The sequence below is a fragment of the Dipodomys ordii genome, unplaced genomic scaffold (assembly GCF_000151885.1).
Source record: "Dipodomys ordii isolate 6190 unplaced genomic scaffold, Dord_2.0 Scaffold136, whole genome shotgun sequence".
Lineage (NCBI taxonomy): Eukaryota > Metazoa > Chordata > Mammalia > Rodentia > Heteromyidae > Dipodomys > Dipodomys ordii.
The window spans coordinates 632155-650605 of NW_012267352.1; the positions used below are offsets into that span (position 1 = coordinate 632155).

Consider the following 18451-nt stretch of genomic DNA (forward strand, 5'->3'; position numbering starts at 1 on the left):
TTGGGAAGTTTCGATATTGATTTATCGATTTATTTATTTATTTATTTATTGTGAAAATACCGTACAGAGGGGTTACAATGACATGAGCAAGGTAATGAGTACATTTCTTATCAAGCATTGTTGCCTCCTCCTTTGTTTCCCCTTCCCATCCACTCCCATCTCCCCCCATCCTCCTCCTACGTAGGGAAGTCTGGGTTTAACAAGTGTGATTGCTAATGTGTTTAAAGAGACTTTGCTAATAGATTTGTTGAAGTTGGGAAAAATACAGAAAAAGCCCATTTACTCTTTCCTCTCATAGTTAATAGATAATGAGAGAAGTTTTGTATATATGATACAGATGCAGGTGCTTATGTCTATTAGGACCAACTGTGACTTGCTCTAGATATATCTCCAGCCTCATTTCTATCTGGTTTTCTATGTCAGTTTACACTGTCATGGCAGTAGAGAATGGTTAGATGTTCCCCACACAACTCAGTATCATTTCATTTTATACTTGTTTTTTCTTCTGTCAGGAATCCTCTCTAGTCTAATTTATCTGGTCTTAAAAGGGTTATTGCAGGAATTGGTTGCTAGAAAACATTTTTCTTGGTCTCTTGGAAGGTAGGACCAAGTGTTTTTCAGTATATAGACCATATTTCTAACAAGTTCTGTTATTTTGAAATTATTTGCTGGTATTGGAAAAAATATTTGTCGAATTATTTTTGGCAATACCTACAGCCTATCTGTTTGAAGACTTATGAAAGGAAATGAGATTGAGAAGTTTGTTTCTAGATTTACTGCAGAAAGAAGAAAAGTGGTATAAATATAGGAAGAATTAGTTTGAGAAGTAGTTTGAGAATGAGATCTCATTTCTTCCAAGGTTCTGACCTATAGAGGTGGGGCAGAAATTTAGTTAGGTAATAAAACAAGTGATTTTAATTGAAGAGTTATGGTTAAAGACTTCTGGTTAAAGTGGAATTAAGTCAAGGAAATGAATACTGGTTGATGTTCTAATTATAAAAAGACTTATATACTTGAGAGCACTTAATGGAGATGATATACTTTGACATGAATAGCATATAAATGTATTATAGAGAAAATTAAAATTATGAGACTGTCAGAAAGAAGAGAAAATAGCTTATTTGCTGTGTAAAACTGGAACATTGTCTTAAATCAAGTGTTAATACTACTTCCAGACTTGATTAAGAATAGTGAAAACTGTCATGGAGGGTAAGAAAAAAATTGAATAGCTATGTTAGGGGAGGCTACCTAATTGGTGGAAATCATGTGTTTCACTTGCTAACAATTTTATTCTGTGTCCTGAACAAAATATTATGTAATTTTATTTTTTCACTTAAAAGATAAATGATGTTTCTCTTTGTATTTCAACTTATCAACTGGCATTTTGAATAAATTGTTTACTATCACGGTGTTCTTTTGATCTATAAAATGTGTCATCTTTCTTACAGGAATGATTACTGGGACGAAATACGCATTAAGTTGGTTTGAGATATTGAGAAGCAAACTTGTAGCAAGTTGATATGGTGGTTGTATAATTGTAGTATTAGTGTCAAACTGGGCCAAAATAACTGATGGAATAACAATAACCTTTCCATTTAATATATTAATACCATGTTTTGTAAAATTTTAAGAAGCATAGTTATCCTTAGGAAATAATTTTTATTCAGTAAACTGTGTTATAGTAGGGTTAGATTGTTTAAAATAGAAAACAGCACATCAATGGATGCTGAAAAATACTCTTTTTACTATGCAGTTATTGTTGAGAAGTGAAAGGTTTTTTCTGGTATATTTTTAGTTCTTGAAAGGAGTAGTAAACTTTGCATGTGGGATGGAAAGATAGGAAATATTATGAAAGGATACTTGTTTAAGTGCAGGCCTCTGCTGGAAAAACTGTTTGTGTGCTGAAGGAATGTGGAGTGACAATGCTAGAATTATGGGAATTTCTCAAGGGATCATTACAGATTCTGAGAATATTTTCTATTTTCTTATTTGAACTATATTGCTAGTTGAAAATTTATCCTACTCTTACCTAATTTTTTCAAACATGGCCATATTTTACTTTGGCATTTAAAAAATTTTCTGCAACTGAAGAGTAAAGAGTAAATAGTCATGCCAACTATAAATAGGTTATTTGTTGGTTTCAGTAGTGATGAAAACATCTGTTTTTCGAAATTGAAAATATAGAGCATCCTTGTTGATAATAAGTTGAAATATAACAATTTATAACTCAGTGGATCTTTTAGAAGGGATAAAACACATTTCTTAGGGTAATTAGAAAAATAATAGTTTGTGAATAAATTAATAGTTTGTGAAAAAATGGAGTTTGCAAGTAAATATTTCTAGCTGATTGGGAAATTTTTTCTCATGTATATTCTGATGTATTGGAGAGAATGAGTTATGACACCTGAGTTAAAGAGCACTTGTATTTGTGAGTCTTTATTTAATATTAAAGAAGTAATTACCTTTTCAATAATAGAACAACCATGTGCTTTTTTCAGTCTTTTTTTAAAGCCACTTGATTCTGAGAGAAAAAGGAAGTGTGTCAAGGGAAGTTTGTAGTTTGAATAATAAGGAATTTAGAAGTAGAGTACCTGGTGTCTTTATTTCGGTAACATTTTGAACTGTAGTAGTATGCCGGATTCTCAGAGAAAGGTTCAAATCATTAGCCAAAATTCGAGGCAACTTTAATTACTTGAATATTGGATTTTTCAGATGAATGACTCCTGGCCCTAGCTTAAATTGGGGTTTAAATTATATTAGAATTTTACAGCCAAAATTACCAATGAGCTGGGCACCAGCTCAGGCCTGTAATCCTAGCTACTTAGAAGGCTGAGATCTGAGGATTGTGTGCAGTTCAGAGCTACTACAGGCAAGAACATTAGTGAGTCTCTTATACTCTAATTAACCAGCAGAAAATGGAAAGTGGTGCTGTGGCTCAAAGTGGTAGAGCTCTAGCCTTGAGCTGAAGTGCTCTGGATAGTGTGCAGACCCAGAGTTCAAGCCCCACAACCAACAACAACAAAAATACAAATGAAAATGTGGTAGGATACAAGGCAAGATATTGAGTATCATAACTACTTAATGGAGGAGAGATTCTGTGAGGTTTTTGTTTCCTGGAACATAAAATCACAGCCATGAGGCCATAATTGGATAAGACTTTTTGCCCACTGTGAAGTCTAGTGGCAATATTTTTTGTATCATGACTGTTAAATCATTTTATTGTAAAAAAACAGTGTACAGAGGGGTTACAGTTACATAAACAAGGTAATGGGTACATTTCCTGTCAAGCATTGTTGCCTCCTCCATTTTTTTTTCCCTACCATCCCTTCCCTCCCACCTCCACAACTACACTCCCCCTACCTCCCTCTTCCCTACCCCCCATGGGGGAAGGACCATACAAAGCAACAAAAAAAATCACAAGCTACATTATAAATATGTTAGAAACAATAGCAAGAAAGAAAAAAACCACTTGTGTCCCTATCTTGTGTTCATTTCCCTTAACATCATTTTATCTGGTCATATGTGCATAGCTTTTGACCTTTTCTGCTTGTCCCAGACATACACTATTTATTGCAAATAAGGGAAACCATGGGACCTATGTTTCTTTGGGCCTGGCTAACATCACTTAGTATAATTTTTTCCAAGTCTTTCCATTTCCTAACAAATGGGGTGATGCCATTCTTTCTAATTCCATTGTGTGTGTGTGTGTGTGTGTGTGTGTGTGTGTGTGTGTGTGTGTGTACATACACCACATTTTCTTGATCCATTCATCTACCGAGGTACAGCTGGTTGGTTCCATATTTTAGCTATGGTAAATAATGCTGCAGTAAACATAGTTGTGCTGGTAGTTTTAGTATGGTCTTGTTTGTGATCATTTGGATAAATGCCCAAAAGTGGGATTGCTGGGTTATAGGGGAGTTCTATGTGGAGTCTTTTGAGGAACCTCCATAATGCTTTCCAAAGTGGTTGAACAAGTTTACATTCCCACCAACAATGCAGTAAGGTTCTCTTCTGGCCACATCCCCTCCAGCATCTGTTGTTATTAAAGTTCTTGATGATAGCCATTCTAACTGGGGTGAGGTGGAATCTCAACGTTGTTTTGATTTGCATTTCTTTTATGGCTAGAGAGGTTGAGCATTTCTTCATGTGTCTATTGGCCATCTTTCCTTCCTCTTCAGAGAAGTTTCTCTTTAAGTATTTAGGCTATTTATTTATAAGGCAGTTGTTTCTTTGAGAATTTGTTGTTGGGGGATTTAATTCTTTGAATTTCAAGTATATTTTAGATATGAGACCCTTGTTCTCCCAGTCCATGGGCTTTCTATTGATCTTGCTAGCTGTGTCCTTTGCCATGCAGAAGCTTTGCAGCTTCATGAGATCCCATTTGTCTAACCTTTCTTTGATTTGTTGTGTTTCTGGGTCTCTATTAAGAAAATTTTGGCTTGTGCCAAGGAGACCTAGGGATTCTCCTATTCTGTCCTGTAATGTTTTCAGGGTGTTTACATTGAATCCAAGGTCTTTGATCCATTTGGAGTTGATTCTGGTGCAGGATGATTTATAAGGATCTAGCTTTAGTTTTCTACAGGTGTTTAACCAATTTTGCCAGCACCATTTACTAAAGAGACTGTCTTTCTTCCATTCTAGTTGTTCAGCTCCCTTAGTGAAGTTGAGGTGGCTATAGGTCTGTGGGTTCATTTCTGGGTTTTCAATTCTATTCCATTGGTCCTGAGGTCTGTTCTTGTGCCAGTACCAAGCTGTTTTGTTTACTATAGCTTTGTAGTAGAGTTTGCAATTTGGTATTGATATTCCTCCAGTAATGTTCTTTCTGCTAAGCATTGTTTTTAGACTTAAGGTCTTTTATTGTTTCATATGAATTTTTGGATTGCTTCTTCTGTTTCATTGAAGAATCAGGTTGGAATATCGGTAAGTATTGCATTGAATTTGTAGATAGCCTTGGGAAGTGTTGCCATTTTCATGATGTTGTACCTTCTAATCCAGGAGCATAGGAGGTTTTTCCACTTCCTAAGTTCTGCTTTGATTTCCTTTTTCAGGTTTTTAAAATTTTCATCTTAGAGGTCCTTCACTTCTTTAGCTATGTTAATTCTTAGGTATTTTATTTTTTGTGGGGCTATTAAGGAGTTGCTTTCCTGATTTCAGCTGCACTCTTCTCATAGTTGGCATATGTTGATTTTTGAGGGTTAATTTTATACCCTGCTACTTTGCCAAAGTTTTTCATCAGCTCAAGTAATTTGGGAGTGGAGTCCATGGGATTCTTTAAATACAAGATCATGTCATCTGCAAAGAGGGAGAGTTTTACTTCATCTTTCCCTGTTTGGATCCCCTTTATGTTTTAGTTAGGTATTCTAATACTAAATTGAAGAGAAGTGGAGAGAGTGGACATCCTTGTCTTGTTCCTGAGTTTAGAGGAAATGGCTTTAGTTTTTCACCATTAATTATAATGCTGGCTGTAAGTTTTTCATATACAGCCTTTATTGTATTGAGGAATGTTCCATGAATTCCTAGTTTTTCCAAAGCCTTCTTCATAAAGGTGTTGGATCTTGTCAAATGCTTTTTCTGCATCTATTGAGATAACCATGTGGTTCTTATCCTTGCTCTTGTTGATGTGATTAATTATATTAATTGATTTGTGTATATTGAACCAGCTTTGCATCCCTGAAATGAATCCTGTTTGATCGTGGTGTGTGATTTTTTTGACGAATTGTTGAAGTCAATTAGCCAAAATTTTGTTGAGAAGTTTTACATTGATGTTCATCAAAGACATGGGTCTATAGTTCTCTTTCTTTGATGATTCCCTGCCTGGTTTTGGGATGAGGGTTATGATGGCTTCCTAGAAAGAGTTTGGTAGTAAACTTTCTGTTTCAGTTTCATTGAAGAGTTGAAGGAGTATTGGTGTTCTGCTTTGAAGGGCTTGTAGAATTCTGCTGTAAATCCATCTGGTCATGGGCTTTTGTTGGGTGGGAGGTCTCTTATTACTGTTTATTTCAATGCTTGATATGGGTCTGTTAATTTGGTCCAATTCATCTTGGTTTAGTTTTGGCATGTTGATATTTGCTAGGAAATAGTCCATTTCTTCCAGATTCTCAAATTTATTAGCATAAAAGTTTGAGAAGTATTCCCTTATAATGTTCTGAATCTTGGTTGTTTCTGTGGTGATGTTTCCATTCTCATCTCTGAGTTTCTTTATTTGGGTGTGTTCTCTTCTTTTTCTGATAAGATTTGCTAAGAGTCTGTCAATTTTGTTAATTTTGTCCAAGAACCAACTCTTCGTTTTGTTGATTCTATGTTTTTTTTTTATTCTAATTCATTTAATTCTGATTTAATTTTAATTATTTCTTTCCATCTACTGGATTGGGGTTTAGCTGGCTGCTCTTTTTCAGGGAGGTTCAGATGTGTCATTAAATTGTTGGTTTCAGATCTCTCCAATTTGTTGATGTAGGAACTCAAACTATAAACCTTGCCTTTGCTGTGTCCCAGAGGAACTAGTAATATGTGTGTTCATGAATATCATGAACATTTGAATTTTCTAATCAGTTCCATGACCCACTGGTGATACAACAGTGTGTTGTTCAGCCTCTATGTGTTATAGGACTTTCTTTGGTGGCTTTTAGTGTTGAGTTCTAATTTTATTCCCTTGTGGTTTGAGAGAATGCAGGGCATAACTTCAATGTTTCTGAATTTGGACGTTCGCTTTGTGACCTAAAATGTGTTCTATTTTGGAAAATGTTCTGTGTGCTGCTGAGAAGAATGTGTATTCTGATGCTGCTGGGTGAAACATTCGGTATATGTCTTAAATCTAGTTGATGTATGCAATTGTTTAGATCTGCAGTTTCTCTGTTGAGTTTTTGCTGAGTTGATCTATCTAATGGGGCTAGTGGTGTGTTAAAGTCCCCAACAATTTATGTCTTTGGATCTATGTGAGATATGAGGGAAATTAGTGTTTCTTGGATAAATTTGGGTGCTCTGCTTTTTGGTGAGTAGATATTTAGAATTGTAATAATGCTTTTGAAAGAGATCCCTTAATTAGTATGTAGTGATCTTCTTGATCTCTTGTCACTAATTTTAATTTGAAGTCTATTTTATCTGATATTAGGATTGCAACTCCTGCCTCTTTATGGGGCAATTTGCTTGGTAGATTTTATTCCTGTCTTTCACTTTCAGAATGTTTGTTTTTAATGGGCAAGGTGTGACTCTTGAAGGCGGATAGAAGAATTTTGCTTTTTAATCCAACTAGACAGTCTGTGTTGCTTAATTGGATAGAAGAATTTTGCTTTTTAATCCAACTAGACAGTCTGTGTTGCTTAATTGGCGAGTTAAGTTCATTGATATTGGGAGTTAGGACTGAGAGATGTTTGGTAGTTCCTGCCATGTTACCCACCTTTTTGGGGGCTGTGACATTTGGATTCTTCCTGTGGTTCTTGGATTCTCAGTTTTGGTGCAGTTTCTTGACCTTTATTTTGGTCTTGTTGGCTTTTCTATTTGTACAGCTTTAAGTTCCTTCCTTCCTTCCTTATTTTCCTTCCTTCTTTCTTTCTTTCTTTTTTTTTTTTGCCAATCGTGAGACATGAACTCTGGGCCTGGGCACTGTTCCTCAGCTTTTCAGCTCAAAGCTAGCACTTGAACCACTTGAACCGCAGCACCAATTCCGTCTTTTTCTATTTATGTGGTGTTGAGGAATCTTACTCAGGCCTTCATGCATTCAAGGAAAGCACTCTACCACTGAGCCTCCTTCCCAGCCCCTTTTAAGTATCTTTTGTAGGACTGGTTTGGTGAAGATACTTTGTTTCAGTTTTTCTTTGCTATGGAAGATTTTTATTTGACATTCCGTTATGAAGGAGAGTTTAGCTGGGTACAGTATTCTTGGTTGACAGTTGTATGTCTTTAGGGCATGGCATACATCATTCCAGGCTCTTCTTGCTTTAATTGGCTCTGCTGAGAAATCTTAGGTTATTCTAATTGGTTTCCCTTTATAGCTAGTGATTGATCTTTTCTCCTTGACAGCTTTAAGGATCCTCTCCTTGGTCTGAATTGATCCTGTGTGGATTATAATGTGATGGTGGGATGTCATGTTCTGCTCTGGTCTATTTGGGATTCTAAAACCTTCTTGTATCTGAATTGGCCTATCTTTTTGCATGTTTGGGAAGTTCTCTGCTTCGTAGCAGAGAACTGTTAAATAAATTTCCTAGGCCATTAACTTCTGTCTCTAGGTGCTCCTCTACACACATTATCCTTATATTAGGTTGAATAGTTCTATCATATTTCTTGGATTTGTCTTGGATAGTTGTATGTTTTTTCTCTATAATATCTAAGCTGTCTTCATTCCCCGAGATTCAGTCTTCTGCTTGGTCTAACCTACTGTCAAGACTTTCTACTTTATTTCCTTTCCTTCTAATTGGTCAGCTTTGATGGGTTTAGATTCTTTGTTGGAGCTTTGTTTTAGATCTTGTATGGACTTGTTTACTTCCTTAATTTGGTGTTCAATGTTTATTCTCAAATCACGTAGTTGATTGGTTATGGTTTCATTGGACTCCCTTTCCTTCTTACAGGCTCCATTTACAGCATTCCCTTTGTGGTCTTCCTGGATTCCTTTAACTGTCTGTTCATGGATTCCCTGAATGCCTTCATTAATCTTTGTCTATTCTCATCCAGTTCACACAATTCATGCATTACTCTTTGATTAGCTTCCTCATGCTGATGCAATTCCTGTATTTTTCTTTGACTGGTCTCAGCCTGCTCACACAATTTCTGTATTAATCTTTGATTAGTTTCCTCATGCTCACGAGATTCCTGTATTAATTTTTGGTTAGCCTCATGCTCACGAAGTTCCTGTATTAATCTTTTTGGTTAGCCTAGTGTTGCTCCCTATCACACTCACACTGAGTCTTTGCAGGTTTTCAATCTTTTCATTCACCATTTTTTACTAGTAATGTTTGTAGAGCTTTTTGGGAACTCTCCTCTGGATTCATGAACTGTTCTGTTACCTGAATATCATGAGTGGGAGTTGAGATACCCGGACTTGCCATTTTTCTTGTGTTTCTCTGGCTTGTTCTGCTCATTTGGTATGAAAGTAACACCAATTTCATGCTGGAATACTCTTTTTAAGGCAAGCATCAACCAGGGTCCTGTAGTTGTACAGTTAAAATGGCTACAGATACAATCTAGTTCAACAGATACAATCTATTAAATATCAAACAACTATGGATTAATGGGCTAAGAACATTGTTAAATAATTTTGAACTTCTTTAAAACAGGACAAAAGCAGTATGTGGCCACCAGATGTACTACAATTGAGCAGCCAAAATAAGAGGGATCAAATCAAGATAAGAGGGATTTGACTAGTTAATTTTAACAGAGGAAATAATACCATGTTATTTATTTAAATTATAGAGAAATTGGTATAACAAATGGTAATTGAGAACTGATAGTTCCAAAATTTGAAAGCATTGAATTTTTTTCCCCATACAGCTTGAATTATTTGAAAAGATTTATTCACACTGAGACAAACCTTGAAATTCTGATTATGGGTACAGTTCTTGGCCAGACTAAGAGTGATTTAAAAATGAATACAATGCTAATGTTATCCTACTGAGGATAAATCACTTAAGTCAAACTGGTATGGGTTTTTATTAATTCAATCTGATATTTTTCTTATTCTCAATGTTTTTAAGCAAGTAACTTCAGGTAGAAAATAAAATGTACTGCAAATGGAAGTCAAGGTAAAGATCAATCTTGCTATATTGCCCAGGTTGACCTCAAAAATGTAGACTGAAGTAATTTTCCATCCTTGCTTCTCGATTTTTTTTAAGATTGTGGCAGGATGATAAACCATGAGCCTTTGTACTTACAGGTTGTAGTAGAGTGTTGCATTCTTTTTTTTTCCCCTCAGTAATCCAAGTTGAAAATGCACTCTCATTAGGTAATGAAAAGATTCTCTTGTCATAACTCCCTTGGTATTCATTATACTTGTTTCCTTACTTTCGCAGCAATTAAAAGCAGAACTATATTTTGAACAGTGCAATTGCCACTAGTCAAATGTGGCCATTAAAGTTAAATATTATTGAAATTTGGTGCTTAGGCTATCCAAAATGTATTTTAAGTGTTCAATACTAGTAGCTGTAATATTGGAGAGTGCAGGTAACACTAGATAGTTCTTTCAGACAATATTCTTTTGAAAACCCTGAATTCTATAATGTCAGGAATGAACAAATGTAAATATCTTAAAGAATCCCATTAGTTAGTCAGGATAAGGAAGAATTGGAGGATAGGGTGAGAAACACAATTTACATTGTTTATATCTTCTTGTTTTTGAAGTTTTTACTTTTAATATAGTACCTTATTTGTATATTCACCTATTAGAAAATGAGGACATGTACTCAAGTCTGCTAACTAGTATCACTGTTCAGATAACCCACTAATTTCTATTTCTATTCCGTAGGTATGTTGATTGACTAAAATGTATTAGAGACTTTCATAGATCATAAAGAAATACAGAGTTTGTTTTCACAGACAAAATACAGTATTGAATAAGGTCAGGAAATCAGAAATTTGTGAAGAACATTAGAGCTAGGCAGACACAGTTCCTGTGTTTAGGAACTATCTCTTGAAGGAGGCTATTCTTGTATAGATAATTGAGTAAAGGGAAGAAAAGAGCAAAGTTGGCACTGTGAGAGAAGTATGTCTTAGGCTAGACTTGAGGCAGAAATAAGATTGGCCTATGAGATAAACAGTGAGTATGTAATCTGATGTGGAAGGGAGTAAGGCTGGGTGTTAGTACTCTTACTTCTGATGTGTTGATCATCTGATCTCAAACATCTGTCCCATTCTTCTGTATACTTCTGATGTCCTAGGAGTTTTCTTTTTTTAACAACAATTCTTCTTGAACAAGTGTTCAATTTGCAGTTCTGTAAATTTTGTATTCAGAACTTTTCTTTAAATTGTTTGTTACCCTGGTACATACTCTTAGAATACTTCTTAAACTCTTGGTCAGTGCTTTATTTTAGCTCTCTAAACATATTGAATCCTTTCTGCCCATTCATTCTCATGCCTAGAATCATAACAGTAGTAAGTATAGTCTTGGTTACTTAAAATTCCCTAGGCTTAGCTTCCCTGTACATAAGAAAACCAATGGAAGAACATTTTTTTTCCTTTACAAAATCAAAATCTTTTTATTGTACAAATTTCATTTCACTTACTTAATACAATAGTTTCATGAGAAAGTAAATTATGAATTATGGACTTCATACATTTAAAGTTTAATTTATTGGTAAGTTGATGACCACTCCCTATTTTGGAGTTAGCAGAGAAACATTGGTACTATGACTTAAACGGTCAATTTTTATAATTACTTTTGTGTGCAGAGATCTCTATAGAATTTCCATACATGTGCCTTTTAAGTAGTCATAATAATACTAGAGGAAGGTTGCTTTGAAAAAATGGTTTTACCAAGGTCTTGCCTTGGCACACAGGCAAGAATATTTATTATGTTCTGAAATAAGCCTGTAATTGTAAGAAAGTACTAACTTCCATCGTAAAAGTTGTTATTGGTCATGTATTTTCTGCAATCACTAGTTCATTAATTCCAGAAGAAGAAATTCAGTTTTAAGCACTGTATTAAAATATCATTTGACTTGTTGATTGTTAATTACAAGGATCCTGAAATAATATGAAATTAGCTTGTAAATTGGTTTTAATTTTACATGATTATCATTGGCCTAAGAAAGCTTTATGAACAAATGGAAATAACACGGAGGAAATTATTAATAAACCTTTCTACTGCTTAAAAGAAAAATTCTCAATTCTGAGTTAATGGGTGATAGTTTCTGATCTCAATCATCAGTGTTTTCTGCTATTAATAACTTCTGTTCCCCTGTATCAGGGGTTGCAGGCTCAGATTACCAACATGTGCCTGAATATTTAACCCCCTAAACATTGGAGAAAGCTGGGGCAGTATGGGTTAGCTGGAGCCAGAAAGTATGAATTCTAACTACAGGCAGCTTTATTCCTTCATGCCAGTGAAAAGTACAGTGATGCATGAACAAAGCAAGTAATGTGAATGTGTGTGGCTAGACAGGGGACAGGGGATATGTCAGAATGGGGAGGTGATCGTTCTGTCTAAAGAGAGCCTCAGCTACCACCCTATCTTGTTATGGTGGTTGTATTGCCATACAGAAATCCTGAGACCAGGTTATCTAATTTTGCCCTCAGAAAAGAAGGGAAGAAATATTTATTCACCTATAATCTACTAGTCTTTTAAGTTTTATAAACTTTTTATTCTTTCTTAAAAATAAACTTTTATTTTTTTATTGTGAAAATAATGTACAGAGTTGAGTACATTTCTTATCAAGCATTGTAGCCTCCTCCTTTGTTTCCCCTTCCCATCTCTTCCCATCCTCTTCCTGCCCCTCCACCCAATCCTCCACCCCCAAATTAAACTTTATATCCTAAAACTGTGTGTGTGTGAGAGAGAGAGAGACAGAGAGAGAGAGAGAGTGTGTGTGTGTGTGTGTGTATGTATGCCAGTCCTGGAGTATGAACTCGGAACTGTCCCTGACCTCCTTTGCTCAAGGTTAGTACTCTACCCCTTGAACCACAGATCTGCTTCTGGCTTTTGTGGTGCATAATTGGAGATATGAGTCTCACAGGCTGACTTCTAACCTTAATCTTTAGAGCTCAGACTCCTGAGTAACTAGGATTTCAGGTGTTAGCCATCAGTGCCTGGCTTCAAAAGTTTCTATCAGAGGAAATTTTCAATTGTGACTTGTGCTTGTGAAAAACCTTTTTTAGGAATTTTACATAGGCATTTGGGAAAGATTTCCTTTAGAATGTGTAAAATGTCTACTGCATTAAAATGAAATTTGTTCATCACTTCTTTCACTGGAAAGCTTTATGATATTTAGAAGATAATCAAGATCGTAGTGTGAACAAAGTTTGTCAAAGTTCTGATTTTGCTTGAAAATTCCATGTTTTCCAATAATTTTCAATAAGTATTCCTTAGTGGCAAGTATGTGTGTTGTTCCTGAATAGTCATAGTTTGTAACTGGTTACAAGTTTGTTTGTTTAAATTGTACTTTAGCTTTATAACTCAAACATTGCACCACTATTTTTCTATAGCAAGAACATACTTTACATATATAGCCAGAGATACTTTATGTAGTCTATTTTGTCACAGTTACACATGGGATTTTGTAAAATTTGCTATTGCATTTTTGTGAATTTTTTAGACAGTTACCGTTTTCTACCTTCATTATAATTCTTCAGAAAAACTTGTAGAAATATTTAAAAAGAAATCGTTCTACACATCTTGGTGCTCTCTTGATTTGTGCCAAGGCATACTAGTTTTTTTTATTATTATCATTCGCTGTGACAAATATAATCACAGTAGAAAAAGACAAAAAACATTTAGTATTATTATGATTTTTTTTTTTGGCCTGAGGATCTCCTTACCCCTTCCATAAAATGTTTTGGTAAACTTTGAAGACTACTGAATTTAAGAGTTAAATTTGAAGCCTGTGTAGCATTTTTTATTTGTAAGACATTGTGCTTCATTTGTCAGAACTCCAGTTGTCTTATGTCGAGGGAGGGGGTTCATGAGTACAAGTCCAGCCTGGGCTACGTAGTAAGACCTTTTGTTTTGTTTTTAAAAAAGCAAACAAAAAATCTTGATTTGTGTTTTACTTTTTGTCTTGCTTAAATTATATGGTATGTATAGATTTTTGCTCTTTCTCAATGAGCCTCTACTCTAGGCATTTTATCAGTCATAAAACATATACATATTTTAAGATATTCTCAAGGCATTTAATATAGAGGATTTGAGTCTCCAAACACCCCTGGAAGAACTGGATATAGAGAACCCCAACTCTGCTTTCTGAAATGAGTTACATATCACTGTATGACTGACATTTCAGGATAGCTTTTCCCTCTGCCCCAAGCCCTCAAGGACTAATCTGTTCAAGAGCGTACTTCTTTCTGTAGCTATGGCCTACTCAATGGAATGTCAAGATCAGGTAACTGCAACTGAATGCTTCCTGGACATTGGAATACCAAGTCATATTGCCATTTCTCCTTTATCACCTGACATCCTTGAAGTAGAAATTAGATGCCGGAAGGCAACTGTAGAACAATTTATATTTATTAAACTCTGCTGGGAGAAAACAGCCAGAAGCAGCAGGATAATGGCTTCGTCCTATTTTTGCCTTTCTGATCTTGTTAGTATGTCTAGGTGACAGTAAACTAACTTAAAAAAATTATTTTATTGTAAAGATGCTGTATCTGTACATAAGGTAATGAGTACATTTCTTATTGAGCTGCAAGTAAATTCAGAAGATGGATCGTGTTTTTGTTTTCTAATCTTTGCAGTTTCTACAGTTGACAAATGCATATGAGAAAGATGAGAGAATGACTTCTCTTGATTAACTTACCCAAGTTCTAAATACCATGATCCCCCTCACTGTTTATGATTCATTTTTGTTTATCTATAGTTCAGGTTCATTATTTATTCTGAGCTGGGTGGCCTAACTCATCTTCAGCTATAGTCTGGTGCTATATAGATCTTGTAGCCAAATTTATGAAACGTTTGCCCTGTTGGCATATGTAAGGAATTCTATCATTTCAGTTCGTGTGTGGTGTAGCTGTTCTGCATATTTGTTGATTGAGTCTTTTGGACTTGGCCTAATGTTCAAGGGCATTCAAAAGACTCAATATTTCTTATGGACAGCTATTCTAAATATTTTTTGGGGGGAGGGAGATGTCTGGTACTAAGGTTTGAATTCCTGGCCTCACACATGCTGGGTTGGGACTCTGTCACTTGAGACATGCTTGTAGTCTGGGTTTTGCTAATTGAAGATGGAGTCTAGTGAAGTTTTCTGCCTCTGAGGGCTTTAAACTGCGACCTTTTGGACCTCAGGTTTCCAAGTAGCTAGGATTGTAAGTGTGAGTCACTGTTGTCCAGCTTTAAATATTCTTGTGAGCTACCATGCTTAGAAAAAAAGTGCAGGCAACAATAGAATTAGAGTTTGTATTTTTTTCTCACGTTTTAGATTATATTTTTCTACTTATTTTTCTTTTTGTAGAGGTCTTAAGGTTTGAACTCAGAGGTCCTGGGTGCTGTTCTTCAACTTCTTTTACACAAGGCCATAGCTCTACTTCTAGCCTTTTTTCTTCTTTTCTTTTCTTTTGTTGGTCATGGGGCTTGAACTCTGGGCCTGGGCACTGTCTCTGAGTTCTTCAGCTCAAGGAGAGTACTGTACCAGTTGAGCCACAGAGCCACTTTTGTTTTTCTGGTGGTTTGTTGGAGATAAGAGTCTCACTGACTTTCTGGCGCCGGCTGGCTTTGAACCATGATCCTCAGATCTCAGCCTCCTTTGTAGTTAGGATTACAGGCATGAGCCACCAGCACGCAGATTTTTCTTTTCTTTTGTAGTTTATTGGAGTAAAGAGTCTCATAGATTCCAGAACCACTATCCTCAGAACCTAGCTGCCTGACTAGCTAGGATTAGAGGTGTGAACCACTGGCATGGCTTTTAGTATGTATTTTTATAATTTTGTAATTATACGGTAAAATGAAGATAACCCCTACCATTTACTTTTTTTTGTTTCTCATAAAATTCTTTATGAGTAAAAAGTAAAATTGAAATACCAATAAGCGAAATAAAAAAATACAAATAAAAATAATCCCAGCTACATCAAGATATCAGCAGTACTTCCTTCTCTTTTTCATCTTACTGATTCCTGTCATTTCAGTCATAATAGGAGTATTTTTCATTGCCAGTTCTGTGTTAAAATGAAAACCAGTACACATTGAAAAATTAAACAATGCCATGCTTATACTGAAAGTGGCTTGTACTGAAAGTAGTTTTTAGAAAAAGAAGTAATTCTTACGGTACTAAGGGCTTTCTTTGTTAGTAGATCACTTATTTGTATGTTTGTTGTTTTCGTGAAATGAGAATCTTGTTTAAAAGAAATGCATGATTACCAAATAATACATATGGTACAAAGTATGCAGAAAAGAAAGTCAAAGCCCTGTAGTTTCTCCTTTCATGATTTATTTAATTAGAGCTAAACATTTTTTGACAGTTTGTCATATTATTCTTCCAGACATGAAAACACCATGCATCTACTGTCAGTATATTTATGAAATGTAAACTTTTGAAGACACAGTTGTTTATTATAATTTTATAAACAATGTCTACATGGTAGAATGGAGAGAATTTGTGATCCGGTTAAATTCAGAAAGTATAAATGCAAAACATGTTTGATTCTATTTGTTTCAGTTTTTATTAGCAAAGAAATCATTCTTAGCATTCTTACTACTTCTTAACATTTTTTAGAGACTTCATTGTAAATATAGGGATTATTCAGTGAAAATCACTTATGCTCTTACTCTTTTCATATATTTTCTAGGAGAAAATCTTAGGTTGCCAGAAATAATTCATTAAAAGTGTGCATTCTTTTATATAAGCTCGATCCTATAAAGAAATTTGGGGGCTGGGAATGTGACTTAGTGATAGAGCGCTTTCCTAGCATACATGAAACCCTGGGTTTGATTTCTCAGTACCACAAACACAGAAAAAGGCAGAGTACTGCTGTGGCTCAAGTGGTAGAGTGTTAGCTTTGAGCAAAAGAAGCTCAGGGACAGTGCCCAGGTCCTGAGCTCAGGACTGGCAAAAAAAACAAAAGAAGTTGGGCATTAAAAATGGTGCTGACTTTGTTTGTTAAGGGTTTATTGGGTATAAAATCTCAACGATAAGCATTATTTTTCGTTTTGTTTGACTGAATTCTGACAAAGATAGTTTTGCTTTGCAGATGTGATTGATCTTACTGGAGATGATAAAGATGATCTTCAGAGAGCAATTGCCTTAAGTTTGGCAGAATCAAACAGGGCATTCAGGGAGACTGGAATAACTGATGAGGAACAAGCCATTAGCAGGTAAAAACACAATTTGTATAAAGCAGATATAGATGCTATTCATTTACTTACTTTTTAAAAATAATTTTTTCTCTTTTTGTTTCTTTTATTTTTTGTTTATGTGATACTGAGGAACTGAATACAGGGCTTTATGCATGCTAGGCAAGCATTCTCCCATTAGGTCGCATTCCCAGTCCCTAGATGCTGTTTATAAGAAATAGTAATTGGCTTTAACTTTAAGAGGCAATAAGATGTACTTTGTTCTACGTAAATCAATGGCAACTTCTATATATTGTTTTTATGTCTTATGTAATCAAATTTTTCATATTTCAGGTCTGTTGGTAGTTGAAGCTTAGATTTTTAGGTTGTTGGAATAGCATTATGGAGTACTAAATTTGATTCATGTATTTAATTATCTCTTTTTCTTTCTACAATCCCCTTGAACATGCTGTTATCAATGAACTTAATAATTTATAGCACAGTAAACTTAATTAACTTGATGGATTTACAGTATAGTTCAGGACATTTTGCTGTGAATAGCCATTATTAAATACTTTTGACTTAGTTGATCATATGGTTTCTGCCACAGCCACTCAACTCTTATATTGTAGCAGTCATAGCTTTTATAATTGGCATGACTGTATTCCAGAAATCTTTATTTGCATAGATAAGCAGCTTGCTGGATATGTCCTATGGGCTCTAGATTGCCAACCTCATATCTAGTAATATAGTAGTATGTTTACATATATAGGTCTTCATGATGTTTGGAAGTATGGTTTTCAACTTAACAACTAAAACTTTTTAGTTTAAGTTAGTTTAATCCAAATAAGAATAAATAATAAATTTTGCTAGGCAATGCTTTTTAAAAAGAACTTTTAATTTTAAGTAGTAGCTATTCTTTTTTAAACAGCTATTTGGAGGGAGTAGCAAACTTAAAAGAGAAGAAATGAAATTAGCTTTCAAAAGATTAAAGATTTTTGCAAAGGTACATAGTAGCAGAATGTACTACCTTTTTCTTTTTTTAAAGACCATTGTCCCTTGGCTTAAAATCAATGTATTCCTTTCTGAATAGTTTGAGATTTCTGTGTGGTGGGAGATGTTTAATAAAAGCACATTTTTTTTTCCAAGTGATACTTTTAGTGTCTTTAAATCCATTGTCCCTGAATAGTTCATTGAAATAAATAATTATTTGGAATAAGAATTGATAGTACTTAAACTGTGATGAGGAATGCAGTTTTTCCTTATCTGTTCTAAGATGACTTAGGTGAATATGATGTAACAAATTAAAATGTAAGTGTGGTATAAGTATTTTTATAACTGTATTTTATTCACATGAAAATAATATTAGCATATGAATATGAACAAGTCTGATAGATCAGATTAATACCAATGATTTTGTTTTTAGAAACTGCTTGTTCTTTTTTCTTTTTCTTCTTTTTTTTTTTTTTGTGGGTCCGGTCATGGGGCCTGAACTCTGGGCCTGGGCGCTGTCCCTCAGCTCTTCAGCTCAAGGCTAGCGCTCTACCACTTGAG

General features: G+C 34.9%; 1 protein-coding gene across 1 annotated transcript in view; it reads left to right on the top strand.

Moving 5' to 3' along the window:
* Nucleotides 1-18451, top strand: part of Usp25 (ubiquitin specific peptidase 25) — a 101151-nt gene that overhangs the window by 16155 nt on the left and 66545 nt on the right. Inside the window, exons 4-5 of the mRNA XM_013031017.1 lie at nt 16816-16939; nt 17252-17259. Of these exons, the coding sequence (XP_012886471.1) occupies nt 16816-16939; nt 17252-17259 (132 nt within the window). The remainder of the gene's footprint in view (nt 1-16815; nt 16940-17251; nt 17260-18451) is intronic.